Here is a 17,253-nt window from a genome sequence, read left to right as displayed (position 1 = left end):
TTCAGTGGTCAGGACCCCCATGGACCCTCACAGAGCAGGGGTGGTGGATCATTCTCAGCACTGCAGTAACACTGACGTTGTGACGTTGGTGGTGTGCTAGTGTGTGTTGTGCTGGTGTGAGTGGATCGGACACAGCAATGAATCCATGTGTGGTCTGTGTGGAGCCTTAATTCAAAGTCTGGATTCTGAATTTGGATGAAAAGATCTGAGTGTCTCTCTCAGCAGGAGATACGTAGGGAATTAGTGGGGTTTCTGTGACCTGGAGTCACTCTGGGCGCTGACCCCACTGTGACCTCTTCTTCCCCATACAGGAGCTCACTGGAGACCAACTGTTCACACAGAGTGTCCACAACCTGGATAACAGGGATGGGATCTGTAGACAAAGGAAGTAGTTAAAGTCTTTACCAACCTCAGACAATAAGAGACTAGTACTGTATCTGGAGCACTGGGTCACCTACCTTGGGCTTTTCTGCTGCACAGGTCTAACGTGTCCAATAGAATTTTACCCAGGGCTCTCCGAGTGACCCTCTGTCAGGTCAGAAAAAAAAGGTTTCTGTTAGTTTCCCTAGATATATTTCATAACAATCATTTGTGTCCTGTTCATGTACTTATTATAAACCCTAATAAAGAGGTCTGAGGTAAATACTGTCTCACTCAGTCATACAAAGATGCACAATTCCAAAGAGCCTGTAGACACCAAAGCGCTTAACGTGTAAATGTATTAGGATAAAGATAAAAAGTTTAGTTCTAAAGTTTCTAATTCTAAAGTTTTAGAAATGACACTGCCTCTCATTACACGCTGTGGACACCAGGGGGCAGTAGAGCTCTACTATCAGACTGGAGGTTTAAAGAGGAGTCATCAAGATCTAAATGAAGCTGTGATTCTGGTGAAATTCACTGAGTCAGAATTGTTTACAACAGTGGCAAAAGGAACCAGACATCGGAAGCATTTAATGCTTCTATAAGGTACATTGGTTATGAATACTTTGCTTCATATTGTTAAAAAAACAGCTTTAATACAAGGATTGGCCTATTTTCATTCTGTGCACTGTAAGGTTTGTACAATAGGTTAGTAGGTCCCTGAACACCTTTGCCATACTTTCTCATTTAGAGAGATTGTAGTACGGACCCTTTGGCCTTTACTCAATTTGGAGATACGAGGATTTCTTCTGAAAACAGTGACAGATGCACTATATTTCCTAAAGTATTCAGTCACCCATCCAGATCATTGAATTCAGGTGTTCCAATCACTTCCATGGCCACAGGTGTATAAAGCCGAGCCCCTAGGCCTGCAGACTGCTTCTACAGACATTAGTGAAAGAATGGGTCGCTCTCAGGAGCTCAGTGAATTCCAGCGTGGTGCCGTGATCGGACGTCACCTGTGCAGCAAGTCCAGTCGTGAAATTTCCTCACTACTAAATATTCCACAGTCCACTGTCAGTGGGATTATAACAAAGTGGAAGCGATTGGGAACGACAGCAACTCAGCCACGAAGTGGTCGGCCAAGTAAAATAACAGAGTGGGGTCAGCGGATGCTGAGGGGCATAGTGCGCAGAGGTCACCAACTTTCTGCAGAGTCAATCACTACAGACCTCCAAACTTCATGTGGCCTTCAGATCAGCTCAAGAACAGCATAGAGAGCTTCATGGAATGGGTTTCCATGGCCGAGCAGCTGCATCCAAGCCTTACATCACCAAGCGCAATGCAAAGCGTGGAATGCAGTGGTGTAAAGCGCCGCCACTGGACTCTAAAGCAGTGGAGACGTGTTCTCTGGAGTGACCAATCACGCTTCTCCATCTGGCAATCCAATGGACGAGCCTGGGTTTGATGGTTGCCAGAAGAACGGTACTTGTCTGACTGCACTGTGCCGAGTGTAAAGTTTGGTGGAGGGGGGATCATGGTGTGGGGTTGTTTTTCAGGAGTTGGGCTCGGCCCCTTAGTTCCAGTGAAAGGAGCTCTTAAAGCTTCAGCACCAAGAGATTTTGGACAATTTCATGCTCCCAACTTTGTGGGAACAGTTTGGGGACGGCCCCTTCCTGTTCCAACATGACTGCGCACCAGTGCACAAAGCAGGTCCATAAAGACATGGATGAGCCAGTTTGGTGTGGAAGAACTTGACTGGCCTGCACAGAGTCCTGACCTCAACCCCATAGAACCCCTTTGGGATGAATTAGAGCGGAGACTGTGAGCCAGGCCTTCTCGTCCAACATCAGTGTCTGACCTCACAAATGCGCTTCTGGAAGAACGGTCAAAAATTCCCATAAACACGTTCCTAACCCTTGTGAAAAGCCTTCCTAGAATAGTTGAAGCTGTTATAGCTGCAAAGGGTGGGCCGACATCATATTAAACCCTATGGATTAAGAATGGGATGTCACTCAAGTTCATACGCGTGTGAAGGCAGATGATCAAATACTTTTGGCAATATAGTGTGTATATATATCTCCAACATACTTTTTCTCGTAGCTGCAGCAGCGCTGAGAGAGTGTCTGTGTGTTTCCCCTCCAGTAAGGACAGACGCACTCGCTCTGTCTGCACTGTCTGAGCCTCCAAACGCAAACCGTCCACCTCCTCCTGCTTCATCTGCACGTCCTGTCACACGCACACAGGGGAGGGAAGATGGCACACTGTCACAATCCTACTCTCACTCCTCATACTCTATTTTTATCAGGGGTATTAAAAGCATGTTCTCACTTTCTCCAGTTCCTTCTCGTCCGTGAGCATGTGGTGCCTTCGGCCCCTCACCTTTGCCTCTCGTGACCCAGAGCAGCCACATGGTTCAGCGTAGCATCCCGTAGAGTACTGAGACAGGAGCAGGTGGCACACAGCTGTTTTCTGACACCTAGAGAATCAGAGGTATGTTGGTGAAACACATCATTATGGTTTATGTAACACCATAACTGTCCAATATTTTGGAATCAACGTTTTTTATATAAATCCAATTTTGTATATCACTGCTTTCAGAACAAAACCTTGTGTCTCCATTTCTTTCAGTTTTTGACATAATTTGAAAGTAACCACTGTTCTTTACATTGTGTGTAAATTTCATGATGAATGGACCAAAAGAAACGGCACAAAATGACCTGGAAAGACGTCCGGTTCCATTGACTTACATTAAAAGTAAAGTGGGTTTTTCCTTCTCCTGTAAAGTCACCAGTTTGGAGATACAAGGTTTTCTTCCGACAACAGCGAGATACATATAGATCGTTAGACAGACAGACAGACAGACAGACAGATAGATAGATAGATAGATAGATAGACAGACAGATAGACAGACAGACAGATAGACAGACAGATAGACAGACAGACAGACAGACAGGCAGACAGACAGACAGACAGACAGACAGATAGATAGATAGATAGATAGATAGATAGATAGATAGATAGATAGATAGATAGATAGATAGATATGGTTTATCGCCTCACCCCTTCGAGCAGTTATGAAGCCTGTTGATCAGCCGCTTCACCTCCAGCATACAGCACTGCCCTTCCTCCTCTCCTCTCTCCTCCTCCTCCTCCTCATCAGAAGCTGCTCGGCCCTCTACTGCCCTCTGCAGGCCTTCTTCTGCTATGGCAAGAATAAGTCGAATAAGAATAAGAATACTGCTTGATAAGTCGTCTGGTGTAAGTCCAGCTTAAACCCGGTCTCAGACAGAAGGACTGAAACTAAAGCACTCGTTTCTCACCTCCTCTGATGAAGGTCTCATCTCGGCCCGTGGGGAGGACACGAGGTGCGGATTCGACAGGAGCTTCAGGTCTCTGCTCACATGAAAACCCACAGGTACACTGAGATCTGCCAGAGAGGCGGAAAGGACTGTTAGCATTTCCACCCAGAGCGTGAACTGTGGTTTACTAATAATGTGTTAAGTGGGGAAAACAACACGAACTCAACTTTACACTGCAATACATCGCAATACAGCACAACCTCCGAAAACCTTATGGCCGTTTAATACTAATAATAATAATGATAAACAAGCCAGCAGTTAATGATAAACAACACAGCAGTGATTACTCTTATTATTGTTGATGTTATTGTCTTGTTTAGCATTTTTTATAAGCCCTTCAATGTAGTAAAACAGACAGTTTCAGCTACGTGTTTTTGTTTATTTTGTAAATACATCACACACTCTAATATCTCCTTCCGTTCCCTTTAATGGAACCAGGGCTCTGTCTTGTAAAGCAGGGTTTATGGCTTAGTCAGCTAACTTTAAGCTTAGTTTGAACTAACCCTGAGTTTCTGTCTTTACTGTGATACACTACCCTTGCAACTTATGCAGTATGTATAAACCCTTGTGTGGCATTGATGTGTTTGTTACTCCTCACTGCATTGTTGTTGTTTAAATCAATACAGCAATAACAATTAATGTAAAAATACGAGATTGTTAAAATATCATAAGTAGCAGCTGTAGCCAGTCAGCAGCCTGTCCATGTTGTCCACCCTCTCTCTCTCTCTCTCTCACACACACACACACACACACACTAACAGCAGGCATGTAGGAGGAGAACAGAGTGAAGGACACAGCACCTCCACACTTTTAATCCCCACGGGTTCAGCCCAGCACCACATGTGTAATATAAGTGTGTGGGTGAAGACCCTGAAAATGGGTTATTTTATACGTTCTTCACAGAAAATGAGCAAAAACCAAGAATCTGAGGCTGAAATGATAATAAATAATCATTATTTTTTATTTTGGTAAACATGTCTCACAGACCTGAACACCAGACACGGGTTAACTTCAGGATTTCACATCATGACCAGTTCTTGATCCGAGTTTCTGACCAACCAATGACAACTGAGATAACTTTTTTCCTCGTGATGTTTTTGGAGTCAGTCTCTCTGAATCGCTTTTTAGCAAAGGGAGCAAATTATATCACACAGATATTAAGAATATAAAGCAAACGTTACACCAATAAGCACTAAGACTAACCGTGTTGGTGTTTACTGTTAGAAATGTTTTACTTTCAGCGTATTTCAACATATTCAACAGATTTATTCTTTGTTCTTTGCCACTCGACTCCTTGTGTTTCATGGCGTGGCTGTTTGTCATAAATGTTATGCTTTCATGTGCATGTAAAAGGATTAATGGTCCCACTTTATATTAACTGTGTAGTTACATGTGAACAACATATGCAACATCAATGTAACTACTAATGATTTAGTCACTGTTACAGTTACACTGTTACCTCAGTGTCGCTGCTGGACTGAGAATAGTCCACCAACCAAAAATATCCAGCCAGCAGCGTCCTGTGGGCAGCGTCCTGTGACCACTGATGAAGGACTAGAGGATGACCAACACAAACTGTGCAGCAGCAGATGAGCTGTCGTCTCTGACTCTACATCTACAAGGTGGACTGACAAGGTAGGAGTGTCTAACAGAGTGGACAGTGAGTGGACCATGTCAGTGTTGCTGCAGTGCTGAGAATGACCCACCACCCAAATAGTACCTGCTCTGTGAGGGTCCATGGGGGTCCTGACCACTGAAGAACAGGGTAACAGAGTATCAGAGAAACAGATGGACTACAGTCTGTAACTGTAGAACTACAGAGAGCAGCTATACGGTCAGTGGAGCTGATAAAGTGGACAGTGAATAATGTTATGCCTGATTGGTCTACATCCTTTAATTGCTGGAAAAGATTTCTGATCTGTAGTGTATCAAAAACATATACTTGTGTAATTACATAGGCTGTACTTCTGTAATCCATCTGTATCATTGACTAAATCATCAGTAGTTACAGTGTTAATGCATGTCGCTGTTGTCGGGAGAAAACCTCATATCTCCAAAATGGTAACTTTACAGGAGAAGGAAAAAACCTGCTCTACTTTAATGTAAGTCAGTGGAACCAGACGTCATTCCAAGTCATTTTGGGTCATTTTTAGTCCATTCAACATGAAATTTGCATACAATGTAAAAATGGAGATACGTGGTTTTGTTCCGACAACAGTGATATGTTATTAATGTGTAACTACACAGTAATTAGGGACACTGAATATAAAGTGGGACAGGATTAATCAAAGGCAAAATAGTATGGCAACATCCAGCTTAGGAGACAATATCATATATGTATTCACTCATATACAAATATATACCTCCTAGTTCTAGCATTAAGCAATCTCCTGCACAATTGCGCACAACTGTGCAACACAGGTGGGTTTGTGGATATGGGATTTGGAGCGTGTGTGAGGGCTGTCTCTGCAGGCACAGTTGATACTTTACTATGTCAGTTAAGCAGCAGGCTCCAGCTTGCCTGTCTGCAGAAGGAATGAGCATTACACCCTCACATACCTTCTTTGATGATATAGTTAATCACAGGTACAGGCAGGAGGGTGAAACATTAGACCTGATAAATGTGTATTTAATACAGCCCTGGGTGCTCATTTTCACTGCTTCATATGAACCATCATTTCTATTCATCTATGTTTACATTATTTACATTTACATTTATGGCATTTGGCTGACGCTCTTGTCCAAAGCGACTTACAATTTGATCATTTTTACACAGGTAGGCCAAGGTGGTGTTAGGAGTCTTGCCCAAGGACCCTTATTGGTATAGTGTAGGGTGCTTGCCCTGGTCGGGGATTGAACCCCAGTCAGGCAGAGGTGTTAACCACTACACTATCCAACCACCCATTATAAAGTCTATTACTGCATTCCTGATATTTGCACAGAGTTACTGTACATGCTTTACTCTACATCCCTGTCCTTTTACACTATGCTGCTCTCACAGTACATATAACCAACATTTGCATTCTCTTGTGTATAGGTATATATAAATATACATAAATTAAATATATATAATATATACACTATATTTCCAAAAGTATTCACTCACCCATCCAATTCACCGAATTCAGGTGTTCCAATCACTTCCATGGCCACAGGTGTATAAAGCCGAGCCCCTAGGCCTGCAGACTGCTTCTACAGACATTAGTGAAAGAATGGGTCGCTCTCAGGAGCTCAGTGAATTCCAGCGTGGTTTTTATTATTATTATTATTATTATTATTATTATTATTATTGTTATCATACTTGAACATCTATATTTTTTCCCTCTCTACCGTCCTTAGTTGTATATATTGATGTAGTTGTTACATATTGTTACTACAACATCACTTACCAGAGTTACTTCCTGCACTTTATATATAAATAATACTGCATTTTGCAATACTGTATATGTATAAAGCAACCTAGTCTTGTAAGTCAGCCGTTGTTGCAGAACTTTGCATATATCTTTGGCTTACTGTCCACTGCATTCAAGCAGCCACAGTCTCTTGGCACAGGCTGACCACTTTGGCTTTTAAAAGGGCCAGTGGCAGGTCAAACCAAACTCACACCGTCCCAATATAGAAACTAAGCTGCCAAAACAGCCCGCTTTGCTTTTAATATGGTTGTGATGTCACATTTACATATGGCCATCTATTCAGCCTTCAGCGGTTTAGCTGCACATTCAGACTGAGGCGATAAAGAGTGTTGGTACTGCATACAAGCTGTAGCAGAATTGTTTGCAAATTCTGATTGACAATCAACCAATTACTGTTTAGTAACCATCTCAAACACTATATCCTGACCAGTGGCGTCTCTCTATTATGGGCCTAGCCCCACCAGATGTTGCTGTAGAGAAGTGGCATGATCTATAATTCAGTATAACAACTTATATATATATATATAGGCTGTCCAATACATTCCAAATATCTATCTGTACCTGTTGTGTAAATGGCAGTCGCTGACCTATTTCACCTAACAGTCTTTGTTTGGCGAGCGTGGGGCCCGTCAACACTCGTCTAACCAAGTGAGCAGTAAAAAACACTCTGTGCCTCTTTCAACACGTTTTCAGCGACCAGCTGTGGGGCCGATCACGTTGGCCCCACAGAGGGCAGCCAGGGAAAGATAAAACATTTACATACGTCCAGACATTTAGTAACATCATTTACAGCGTTGGCGTTGCTCAGTGTAGCTACTGTTGCTCATCAGTTGTGGTAGCCACTCATAATAGCAAGGCGACACAATAGGTCAAAAACATAATAAAATAAAAGTTACATTTCGTTCCAGCCATTAGAGCAGAAATTAGGCATGGAATGTTTGGGACACACCACCCAGAGGACTTCGGCCTGCAAAGGACAAAAACTGCTCCTTAAATCCAGAGAAGTTCAAGAGAGAAACATGGCTGACTGTGAGTGCAGCTAAAAACACTCTCCTGCTTTCTTGTCTTCCGGTGCTCTAAGATGAATTCGTTCTAGGATTGATGGAGTGAGTTTGCGTTTGGATCAAGTTTGTGTGGAGTTTCACTGACCCCACAGTTTCTTGTGCCCCACCAGGCTGATCCTGACAGCAAGCAATGCAAAAAAACTATAAGCCCCCATTAAAATCAAGGCAGCTGTGCACACAAAGGGAGGGATTTCTAAGACTCTTCTAGTAAATTGTTTAGATCATTGCATCTAAAGTAGTCTTTGTTTTTTGACACAGCAGACATGGACTGGTCAGTCTTTTGAGGTTAGCCATGGACCGAAATGGACACTAAAGTACTTCTTTTTACTCTCATAACGCCTAAAAGGAGATGCCGGACTCCGTCAACTGCATCAGACAACTTTCTCGATGAGGCACGAAACAAGGCGATCGAGCTGGTACTGAAGCGTTCGAGCAGTGTCGGGCAGGTGAGTGTACAGAACACACCTATGAGACAAATGACTGGACGAAGCTGTACGTTTGCCTGTACATGTGCCAGAATGTAAGTGCTCCTCCATTTAGGGCGGAATGTACAATATGAACCACAAAGTTGGCAAACAAGAAGCCAACTCAAGCCTCAAAGTACTTCAAACAAGAAACAACACTGAGCACTTTTTACTGGGCCTGCAGGGCTAGAGCTAAAATCAATATTGGCATTCATACATCGTTTTTATTTTTGCACTATAAAATGTTTCAGATTTACTTTGGTTATTAAAAATGGTCCTTTTTAAAAAGTAAAGGGACATCCCAGAATAACACACCACTGTTAACACACAAAAATAGGTTTAGCTAAGCAGCTAAAATTATTTTATTTGAAATAGTATCTCTCTGCTGTCAGAAGAAAATATTCTCCATATATACATATATACACATTTTTCAATTTTGGCATAATTTAAAATGGCCTGTTACCCTTTACGTTGTATATAAATTTCATGATGAATGGCCCACAAGAAATGGCCCAAAATGGCTTGGAAAAAATTCTGGTTCCATTGACTCACATTAAGAGTAAGGTAGGTTTTTCCCTTCTACTGTAAAGGTTTTCTCCGCAATTCATATTGTGACATATACTGATAAATTTTAATCACACTGTGATGTCATTTTTTGGCCACTTCAAAGCTGAAGTATATATATTTTTCGATATCTGCAAGGATCTCAGTCTGAACTGTTCTTTATGTTTCAGCAGAGTCTACTTTTTGAACAGGGAACAGTGCAGAGCAGCCAATCATAACAGAGATCATTTACATACCTCAGCCTCAGAGGCACAATAACAAAGCCTGGGATAAAAAGAGATTACTAAACCTGACATAGGTTTTTATGTGCGTAAAATCAGGGGTGTCACTTACAGAAGCAGGACAAAATGTTGAGTATGAGGTCCCTAAATAGGACCAGAGGGGAGTGCACATGGAGGAAGGGGGCACATTTTTGACTGGACTAATCAAATGGTTATTTTATCTTTGGGTTTTTCAAAGAATCTGCGTACAGTTGACTCACTGCCAGACAAACCCGCTCACACACAGCACTGGTGCTAACACAGGATACAGTAAAATACTGTAATTACATGCTGGGGTGATTGTCTGCTGTAGTCATACTTAAAGGATAATGACTAATGAGCTACAACAGGAAACTAAGCAGTCCTGTATTCCTGTATTACTGTGGCCAAACTTAAAACGTTTCTAAGGAAAGATGAGCACGCCTAAAAAGCATCCTGACAGCGCTCATCACTTTGACTGTTTCTAGACAACTCCTGGTATTCGACTCAACTCCAATCCTCCTCACCTCAGCTCTCCTCAAAATAATGGTCAAACATTTTCTGAACTTACACAAGATCCACGAGAAGACACAATAAAAGTCTGTGGCTAATGTAAAGAGCCACATAAAAGCCTGGAACACAGTCTACCACAAGCTTACATACAGACAGACTGTATTCGGAAAATACAGTGGGCGGGGGGGGTGTTGGGGGGGAGCACCGTTCCACCTTAAATAGTCCAGCAGTTCTGACGTCTGAAGTGCCTGAATGTAACTGCTGCTCTATTTAAGGTGGAACAGGAAAATCTGAATAAGAATCTGGAGAACATCTGACTTCAGCTCAGCTTCATATCACTGAAGAATGTGGGGGGGTGATAATAAATAATTGCCCCCCTCTTTGAAGGCGTATTAACCCCTAAATGTAACTAAAGCCCAGCAGTGAGGAGCTGAACTTTCCCCTCCTCTGCTGTCACTGCAGACGGGCAGGGTCACCTACAGAGCGGCGCTGGTAGCTGTTAATGAAGTGATGCTCTTTTATTTTTTTAATTGGAGGGTCCCATTTCATAGGGCAAGATTTCAACCACTACCGTTTGTAACTCCGTTGCAAGGGGTTAGGCTGACACTCGAAAACAAGGGGTAGGGGTAAAAAGAAGAAATGGGATTGGGCCTTTCAATGCAGTGAAACCTGCACATCAAGTTTGATGCTCTTTTCTATTAAACATTATAAGAATGTGGGAAGAAGAGTAAAAATTCATTAATAAATGAATGAAGCTGTTGTTATTATTTTTTATTTGTTGTTATTATTATTCGTATAGCCAGTGGAAAAGGCTGGGTGGACCCTGTTCTGATGAAAAAGTCAACAGCACAGCTTTGTCTACCACAGCAGCCGAACCTCTACAGCGTTCCTCTCGAGGGTATGTTGGGATCGCAGTAGGGGAGTTGGACTCATTGCTTTAGCTCGAACCTCCTCAGCTTAAAAAAAGAGCGAATAAACTTTAAGATATTTCAGGTACCTGAATCTCTCCAGCTCTGCCTCGAGGTTCTGGACTTTCTCTTGCAGTGGGGTCACCTGCTGGGCCAGATCCTGGATCTCTCTGACTCTCTTCAGTCCTGCAGCCAGAGCACCTCTCGCCTCCTCTGCCTTCTTCTTGATCTCGGCACTCTCTCTCCTCATGCTGCCTAAAGCCTCCTCCAGCCTGCTGACCTCTCCGTAAGCCACCGCCAGCTCCTCCTCCAGCCTCTGGTTGAACCTCATCGCCTCCTGAAGCTGTCCATCCCGGGAAGCTCGAATCAGCTCCAGCTCCCGCAGCAGGTCCTTGGTGCGCCTCCGGCTCTCCCGTCCGACACTCTTCAGCTTTTTTACTCCCATTTCGCAGCTTTGTCTCTCAGCGGCCTCCCCGAGTCTGCAGGACGGCGCCAGCCGCTCTCTCCGTAGAGCCACCTCAAGGGCCATGCAGCGGGCATCACTGCTCTGGAGAGCCGAACGAAGGTCCTCCACCAGCTCCCTCAGACTGGCGTTCTCCATCTCCACTTGCTCCCGCCATGTCCTCTGCTGCAAATCCTGCCCTGGAGATACAACATGAAAGAGAATTCTTCAAAAGATGGTCAAAATTATAAAGCGCATGTCCTACAACCCACTTACAACATATGTATGGGTTTATGTGCCAAAAGCAGTCATAATTCATTTTAACATTATATATCGCTGTTGTCTGAAGAAAACCTCATAACTCTAATTTTGTTGTTTTTCATTTTTTTGACATAATTTGACAATGCTTGTTGTCCTGTATACTCTGTGTGAATTTCATGATGAATGGACCAAAAGAAACGGCCTAAAATTACATGGAACAACGTCTGGCTCCATTAAATTACATTGAAAGCAAAGTATGTTTTTTCCTTCTCCTGTAAACTTACGATTTTGCAATATATGCCTCAGAATTAAACACACTGGTTCTTTAGGACCAATATATATGCAAATGATCTCCGTTCGGATTGGCTCTCCTTTATTATGCTCCATTCAAAAAGCAGTTGAAACACTCCTGATAGCTTCAGCTTGAATGGGAGAGGCTAAATACAAGACACCACTTGAGAAAATGAACTGGATAATTTTGCATTCTTTTCTAATTTACTGCAAGACTTCCTTTACAAATCATACTGCCAGCATAACTATTTGAAAGCAGAATCTGTTAAATATGTACATGAATTCTTAAATTTCTTATTATTGGATACAGTACGTCCTTCTTATCCTTACTGACAGTGGCTCTTGAGCTCCACATGTTTGTGCAAACACCTCAGATGATTCACCAGGTCACCTGAACACGCTCTTTGATGGAAAAGGTAAGATTAACAAAAATCTGACCTTTAAGCTTTAACATGGTCAGTGTCACAAATTTGCTAAAGTGTGAATAGTGATCAAGAAATAGTGCAGAATCTTAAATACAGGGTAATTCAAAAGATTTCAAAATGATTTATATCACATGAGCATAAAGTTTATTATGTAACTGTACAAGGTCTCAGTCTGAACCTCCTCCAGCTCTACGGACGACATCAACACCACAGTCAAACTCATCCCAGACTGGACTGAGCGTGTCGGGCGTCGCTGCTCTCACGGCTCTTTCAGTGGGATTTCGGAGATCATCCAGTGCTGTTGTAAGTGGTCACATCAACAGAATCCTTAACACACCCCCACAGAAACAGTCACACGGCCTGAGATCTGGTGATGCTGGTGACCTTCTTCTTGGAACTGCTGGTACCAACGACGAACGCTCTGAGCTGTGGGAGGTTCACTGCCACACTGACGGTCAGAAACTCTATGACCCCCTCTTACAGTTGGATTGTGATTGGTTCCTAGACGCCTCAAGTTAGTAAAAATATGCTTCTTTGAAATCGAATGAATCTTTTTTGATTCATGATGTATTTCTTCTCCATTTTACTTTTCTCTGTTCTCAATATCTTAAAATTCCGAAACATTTTTTGAAAGTTTAAAGGAAAAAACTCGGTGTCATACTTTTGGATCCCAATGCGTGTAAACGTGTTGCTTTTCGAGACATCACAAAAAAGTGAGAAACCTGTATTCTTCCTTTATATGGCTCCTTTAGCAAGGAAGGTTTTATGATCTCACTGGTAAACCTTTCCAACCTCATAGGTCACCAGTGCATATGCATAACAGTAACAGCAACAGGAGAAGAAAAAAACATTCTTAATTTCGATTGGACGTTAATGAAGTTCATGTATTATTTGAGTCGCGTTGGGCCGCCTCTATTGGTCTATTCATCAAAAGCTTTTCACAGTAAAGAGCAGCTCGAATTGTCAAACTACTGATAAAAAAAGGGATTTTAACTTTTAAGTGATTACATTGTGAATAAATAATTATTATTAAGGGAAAAATACCTAAGGATATGCAGACTTCCTGTCCTTTCCTCCTACATCTTTTTAAAAACTTTTACAGATTGCTTTTTTGCTTCTTTTCTAAAGTTTTCCAAAGCTTGCATGTTATTTGTGAAGGTCATTATCCGCCCTATGGTCAAGAAAGACATGAAATGTGATCTACATCAGAGAGGCTGCGGCAGGGCAGAGAATAAGACAGCAGAGACACACTGTCTGTCTGTGAAGCAGACACTGAATACTGGCATCGTGACTTCGACTGCAGACTCACATATTCTGAATGTCCGCGCTTTGGAAACGAGGGCTTTTATATTCTGCACTCTCCCGTCTCTTTTTCCCCTCAAGGCTTGGGATCGGCTAGGAGTTTATGAGTGACTGAACATGGGCGGGGAAAACTAATGTGTCTGACTCTGAGCCAAAAAAGAAAATAGTGGAGCCTGCAGGCATTTCCAGACCATCGTGCTGCATTCTCAGAAATAAAGGTAATAAACTGTCTCTGGGTCAGTGCCCCTTTTGTCACTGGGATGGGACCCTCAAGGGTCCATCTCAGTGCCTTTAGTCAGGGAACATAACTGAACCATAATCCACTGAAATGATCTGTTCTAAGCTGGACTGACTCCACACACCCCGCCTCGCCTCCAGGCATTTATTCTACTGCTCTGCTTTAAAACATTCGGTTATGAAAAGGAACAAATACCAACTTTTCACCTGGAAAAGCTGATTTAAGCTCCACAATCAGACCTTAAACCCACTGCTGGAACTTTTAGGGAACATCTACACTGTTTGTACCTTGATGAATGAAAAATGTACCTGAACAGAACCTTCATTTCTCACAGTGTGGAGCTCTGGAGTCGTGTACTAGAGTATTCCTGCTGAGTTGGATCAGGTGTGTTGGAGCAGGAAAAGACCAGGGGAGAAGGAACTCCAGAACCAGGTTTGAGAACCAACAAAAATACACATATATACACTATATACACACACACACTATATGCCCAAAGGTCCATACACTACTTCTGCTTATTCAGTTGTCTAAACATCCAGTGTTACTTCTGAAATGAAGGGTATTAACAGGGAGTTTGTCCGTCTTTGCTGCAGTAACAGGCTCAACTCCCCTGGAAAGGCTTTACACTAGATGTTGGAACATTGCTGCGAGCGTTTGATTGCTTTCAGGTCAGGTAATATTGTTGGATGATTAGTTCTGGATCACAAACACCACTCCAACTCATCCCGAAGGTACTGGAACGGTGGGGTTCAGAGGTGGATGGATACCTTTGAACATACAGTGTACTTAAAGGTGCAGCTTCTCCTGGTAAAGGCGTTCCGTCGTGTGCACTCACAGCTTGCAACTCTGTAGAAAAGTATTGCCTGTGAAAAAAACAATGGGACGCTCCGGAGCAGCAGCTCACCATGCCAAACCCACAGTGTCAGCGTGGAACTGCCCTGGAGTAATGGAGCTCCATCCAATGCCTAAGTACTGAACTAATGACCCAACGTCAGTGCCTGACATCGCTAATACTCTTGTGAATGAATGCAATTCACAGCAATGTTCCAACATAACAATCCCCTTGATTTCAGGAGAAACATTGGATGATCTTGTCTCTAAAATGTTTTGGACGAATTGCAACTTTTTAGCCTGTTAATTGCAGTGGTGGACAGTAACTGAGTAACTGAGTAAATGTAATTAGTTTCTGTACTTTAGTATTTTTGGTGTATCTGTACTGAAGTTTCTCCGTTCTGGGCGACTTTTTCCTTTCACTCCACTACATTTCAGAGTCTAATATCCGACTTTTTCCTCCTACATTTTGAGAAATCTGTCGTTCCTTTTGGTTTCTGTGTGTATAAAAACGTAACATGTCAAAACGAAAGAAGCGCAAAGCCAGACCGCCAATCAGGGCCCAGCGGTCACTTTGTTTACTTCAACATAGTAAAGGAGCTCATCTGTGATCCTGAGTTTAAAGCCAGTTTTTATTCAACTTAAACTTGGAACTAAGTTGTAAATAAATCTGAAACTGAAACTTTGCTTGTGTGTAAAAAGTGATTTCAGAGCCACTCGGTTCTCCCTGATGGAAACTGTTTACCTTCAGTGTTTTGTGCTTCTGATCATTTTAATAGACGTCAGCGTCACTAATTAATGACGTTCTATTAAAAGAGTGGTTTACCAAGAGAGACGCTGGAGGACTTTCACCTGAAATGAGTTCATGAAGCCAGTCTGGTTATAAAAATGATAACAGGACATCAGAGCCAGAATTACTCTTTTAGTACTTTTACTTTATACTTAAGTACATTTGAAGGTAAATACTTTAGTACTTTTACTCAAGTGGAGGTCTAAAGGGAGGAACTTCTACTTCTACTGGAGGAATATTTACCTTGGGGGTCTCTACTTTAACGTCCACCACCGGAACAGTAGATGTACTTCACCTGTTTCTTTGCTGGGTCCATATTTTGCGGTCCGTGCGCGGTCCTGACTCAGGTCGAAGCTCACGCACCTCCTCCTGCGCACTCTGGGCCACCGCATGCGGATCTCCCTCTCTACATGTTCCGTCTCAGTCGTAACGGGGAGTCGAAGCCCCTCCGCACCGGCTCGGGCTGCGAAAACCCCGCAGAGCCGTGAGTGGAAGTCCCTGAAGGTGAGCGCTGAGGGCAGCCCGGAGCAAACCTCCTCCTCCTCCAGGCTCAGACACCCGCACAGCAGCCTGAAGTCCTCTCCGGACACCAGCTCTCCGTCCGGCGCGCTGCCGCTGCTGCACACGGTTAGGTGGTGGTAAACCTCCTGCAGGTACTGGTCCACGCCCAGCGCCAGCACCACCACCTCGTTGCGCACGCTGAGCTCCGGGCTAAAGTGGTGCGCCAGAGCGCAGCGGAGCCACTCGCTGGCCCGGGCCGGCCGGATAGGAGCCGGCATTGGCTCAAGGGTTAGCGCAAAATAACAGCTATGAGAGCCCCTCAGCCCGGAGAAAAGCCCCTCAAATACAGCCACGAACATACACCAGCTAAACAAGGGAAGGACAAACCGCAGAAAACGAAATCACTACGAAAACGAATCAACTTCAGTACGTGTTCACGATATGAGCGAATAATGACGGAAAACCTCAGTACAGGACAGAAAATTGAAAACAAAAACACGTAACTGTCGTTTTCTGTGATTAGACACAAAAAGAACCGAGAAGAAATGCTAAAATCATCACATTACGACTCATTAAATCCGTAAACGTCCGTAAACGCGTGAAGAAACGAGGCTTTTGAAGTTTACCTGTTGATTCAAACTCCACCCCGATCACAACGCGTTGGCCAATCACAGGGGCCGTCCGAATCCGGAACGAATCGGTTCTCATTAGTCGGTTCGTTTCCCCAAATCTGTCGAACCGATTCACAAGTAGCCTGGCATCCACACATGTTAGGACTCCTCACCCAAGTGCTGAAAAGTCTAAACATTCACATGCCAATCTTTATTAAGATGAGCCTCATAAAATCAAATCATCGGAAGACGAATTCGTTTAGACTGTGAATGAATGAATCATTGAATCATGTAATTCCCTGAAACAGACGGTTCGAAAGAATCGGTTCGGTGAACTGAATCCGTAGGAGGTGTGTGCAGCATGTCTTGCTCTTTTACAATATTTCAGAATTTATTTTTTGTATTAGTTGTCCAGTGACCTTTTCGTATTTAATGTAAAATTTGTGGGCTTCATAAAAAACAGCCACTGAATGTTCGACGATTTGAAGTGACCCCAGAATTTAAAGTGTACTCAAAAATATCAAACCAAGTGGCATTTCTTTTAAACAGACTAAAACTGGCTGGTGAGCATCAGATCGTGATCATTTGAACTGGTATCTGCAGGTTTCCATCCAAAATGGCTTTGAATTCTCGATGCCGCCGATAAACGCCAACACTATTCAAGACGCTGCACC

General features: G+C 43.1%; 1 protein-coding gene across 3 annotated transcripts; it reads right to left on the bottom strand.

The window, feature by feature from the left end:
* On the bottom strand, window positions 1-16,540 carry si:ch211-112f3.4 (EF-hand and coiled-coil domain-containing protein 1). Of its 3 annotated transcripts, none has more exons than XM_037532164.1 (8): window positions 15,763-16,540; window positions 10,977-11,529; window positions 3,684-3,790; window positions 3,424-3,565; window positions 2,692-2,839; window positions 2,452-2,589; window positions 459-528; window positions 1-373 (listed from the first exon to the last, which is right to left on the bottom strand). In XM_037532164.1, exons 1-8 carry the CDS (start codon window positions 16,325-16,327, stop codon window positions 219-221), a joined length of 1,878 nt encoding a protein of 625 aa, XP_037388061.1. In that variant the 5' UTR covers window positions 16,328-16,540; the 3' UTR covers window positions 1-218. The 3 variants fall into 3 exon arrangements, with proteins under 3 accessions (XP_037388061.1, XP_037388063.1, XP_037388062.1); XM_037532166.1 differs by having other exon boundaries at window positions 2,743-2,839; XM_037532165.1 differs by having other exon boundaries at window positions 3,424-3,562.
* Window positions 16,541-17,253: the final 713 nt, after the last annotated feature.

This window comes from Pygocentrus nattereri, chromosome 21 (genome assembly GCF_015220715.1).
Source record: "Pygocentrus nattereri isolate fPygNat1 chromosome 21, fPygNat1.pri, whole genome shotgun sequence".
Classification (NCBI taxonomy): Eukaryota; Metazoa; Chordata; class Actinopteri; order Characiformes; family Serrasalmidae; genus Pygocentrus; species Pygocentrus nattereri.
The sequence above is the reverse complement of the archived record's forward strand: the minus strand, read 5'-3'. Positions and strand labels throughout refer to the sequence as shown.

Excerpts from the sequence above, each read along its gene's own strand:
- si:ch211-112f3.4 (XM_037532164.1), bottom strand. The coding sequence starts at position 16,327 with ATGTTCGTGGCTGTATTTGAGGGGCTTTTCTCCGGGCTGAGGGGCTCT. Across the intron at positions 3,566-3,683 it reads TGAGACCTTCATCAGAGGAG|CAGAAGAAGGCCTGCAGAGG; the intron begins GTGAGAAACGAG and ends TTCTTGCCATAG. Across the intron at positions 374-458 it reads GTGCAGCAGAAAAGCCCAAG|ATCCCATCCCTGTTATCCAG; the intron begins GTAGGTGACCCA and ends CTTTGTCTACAG.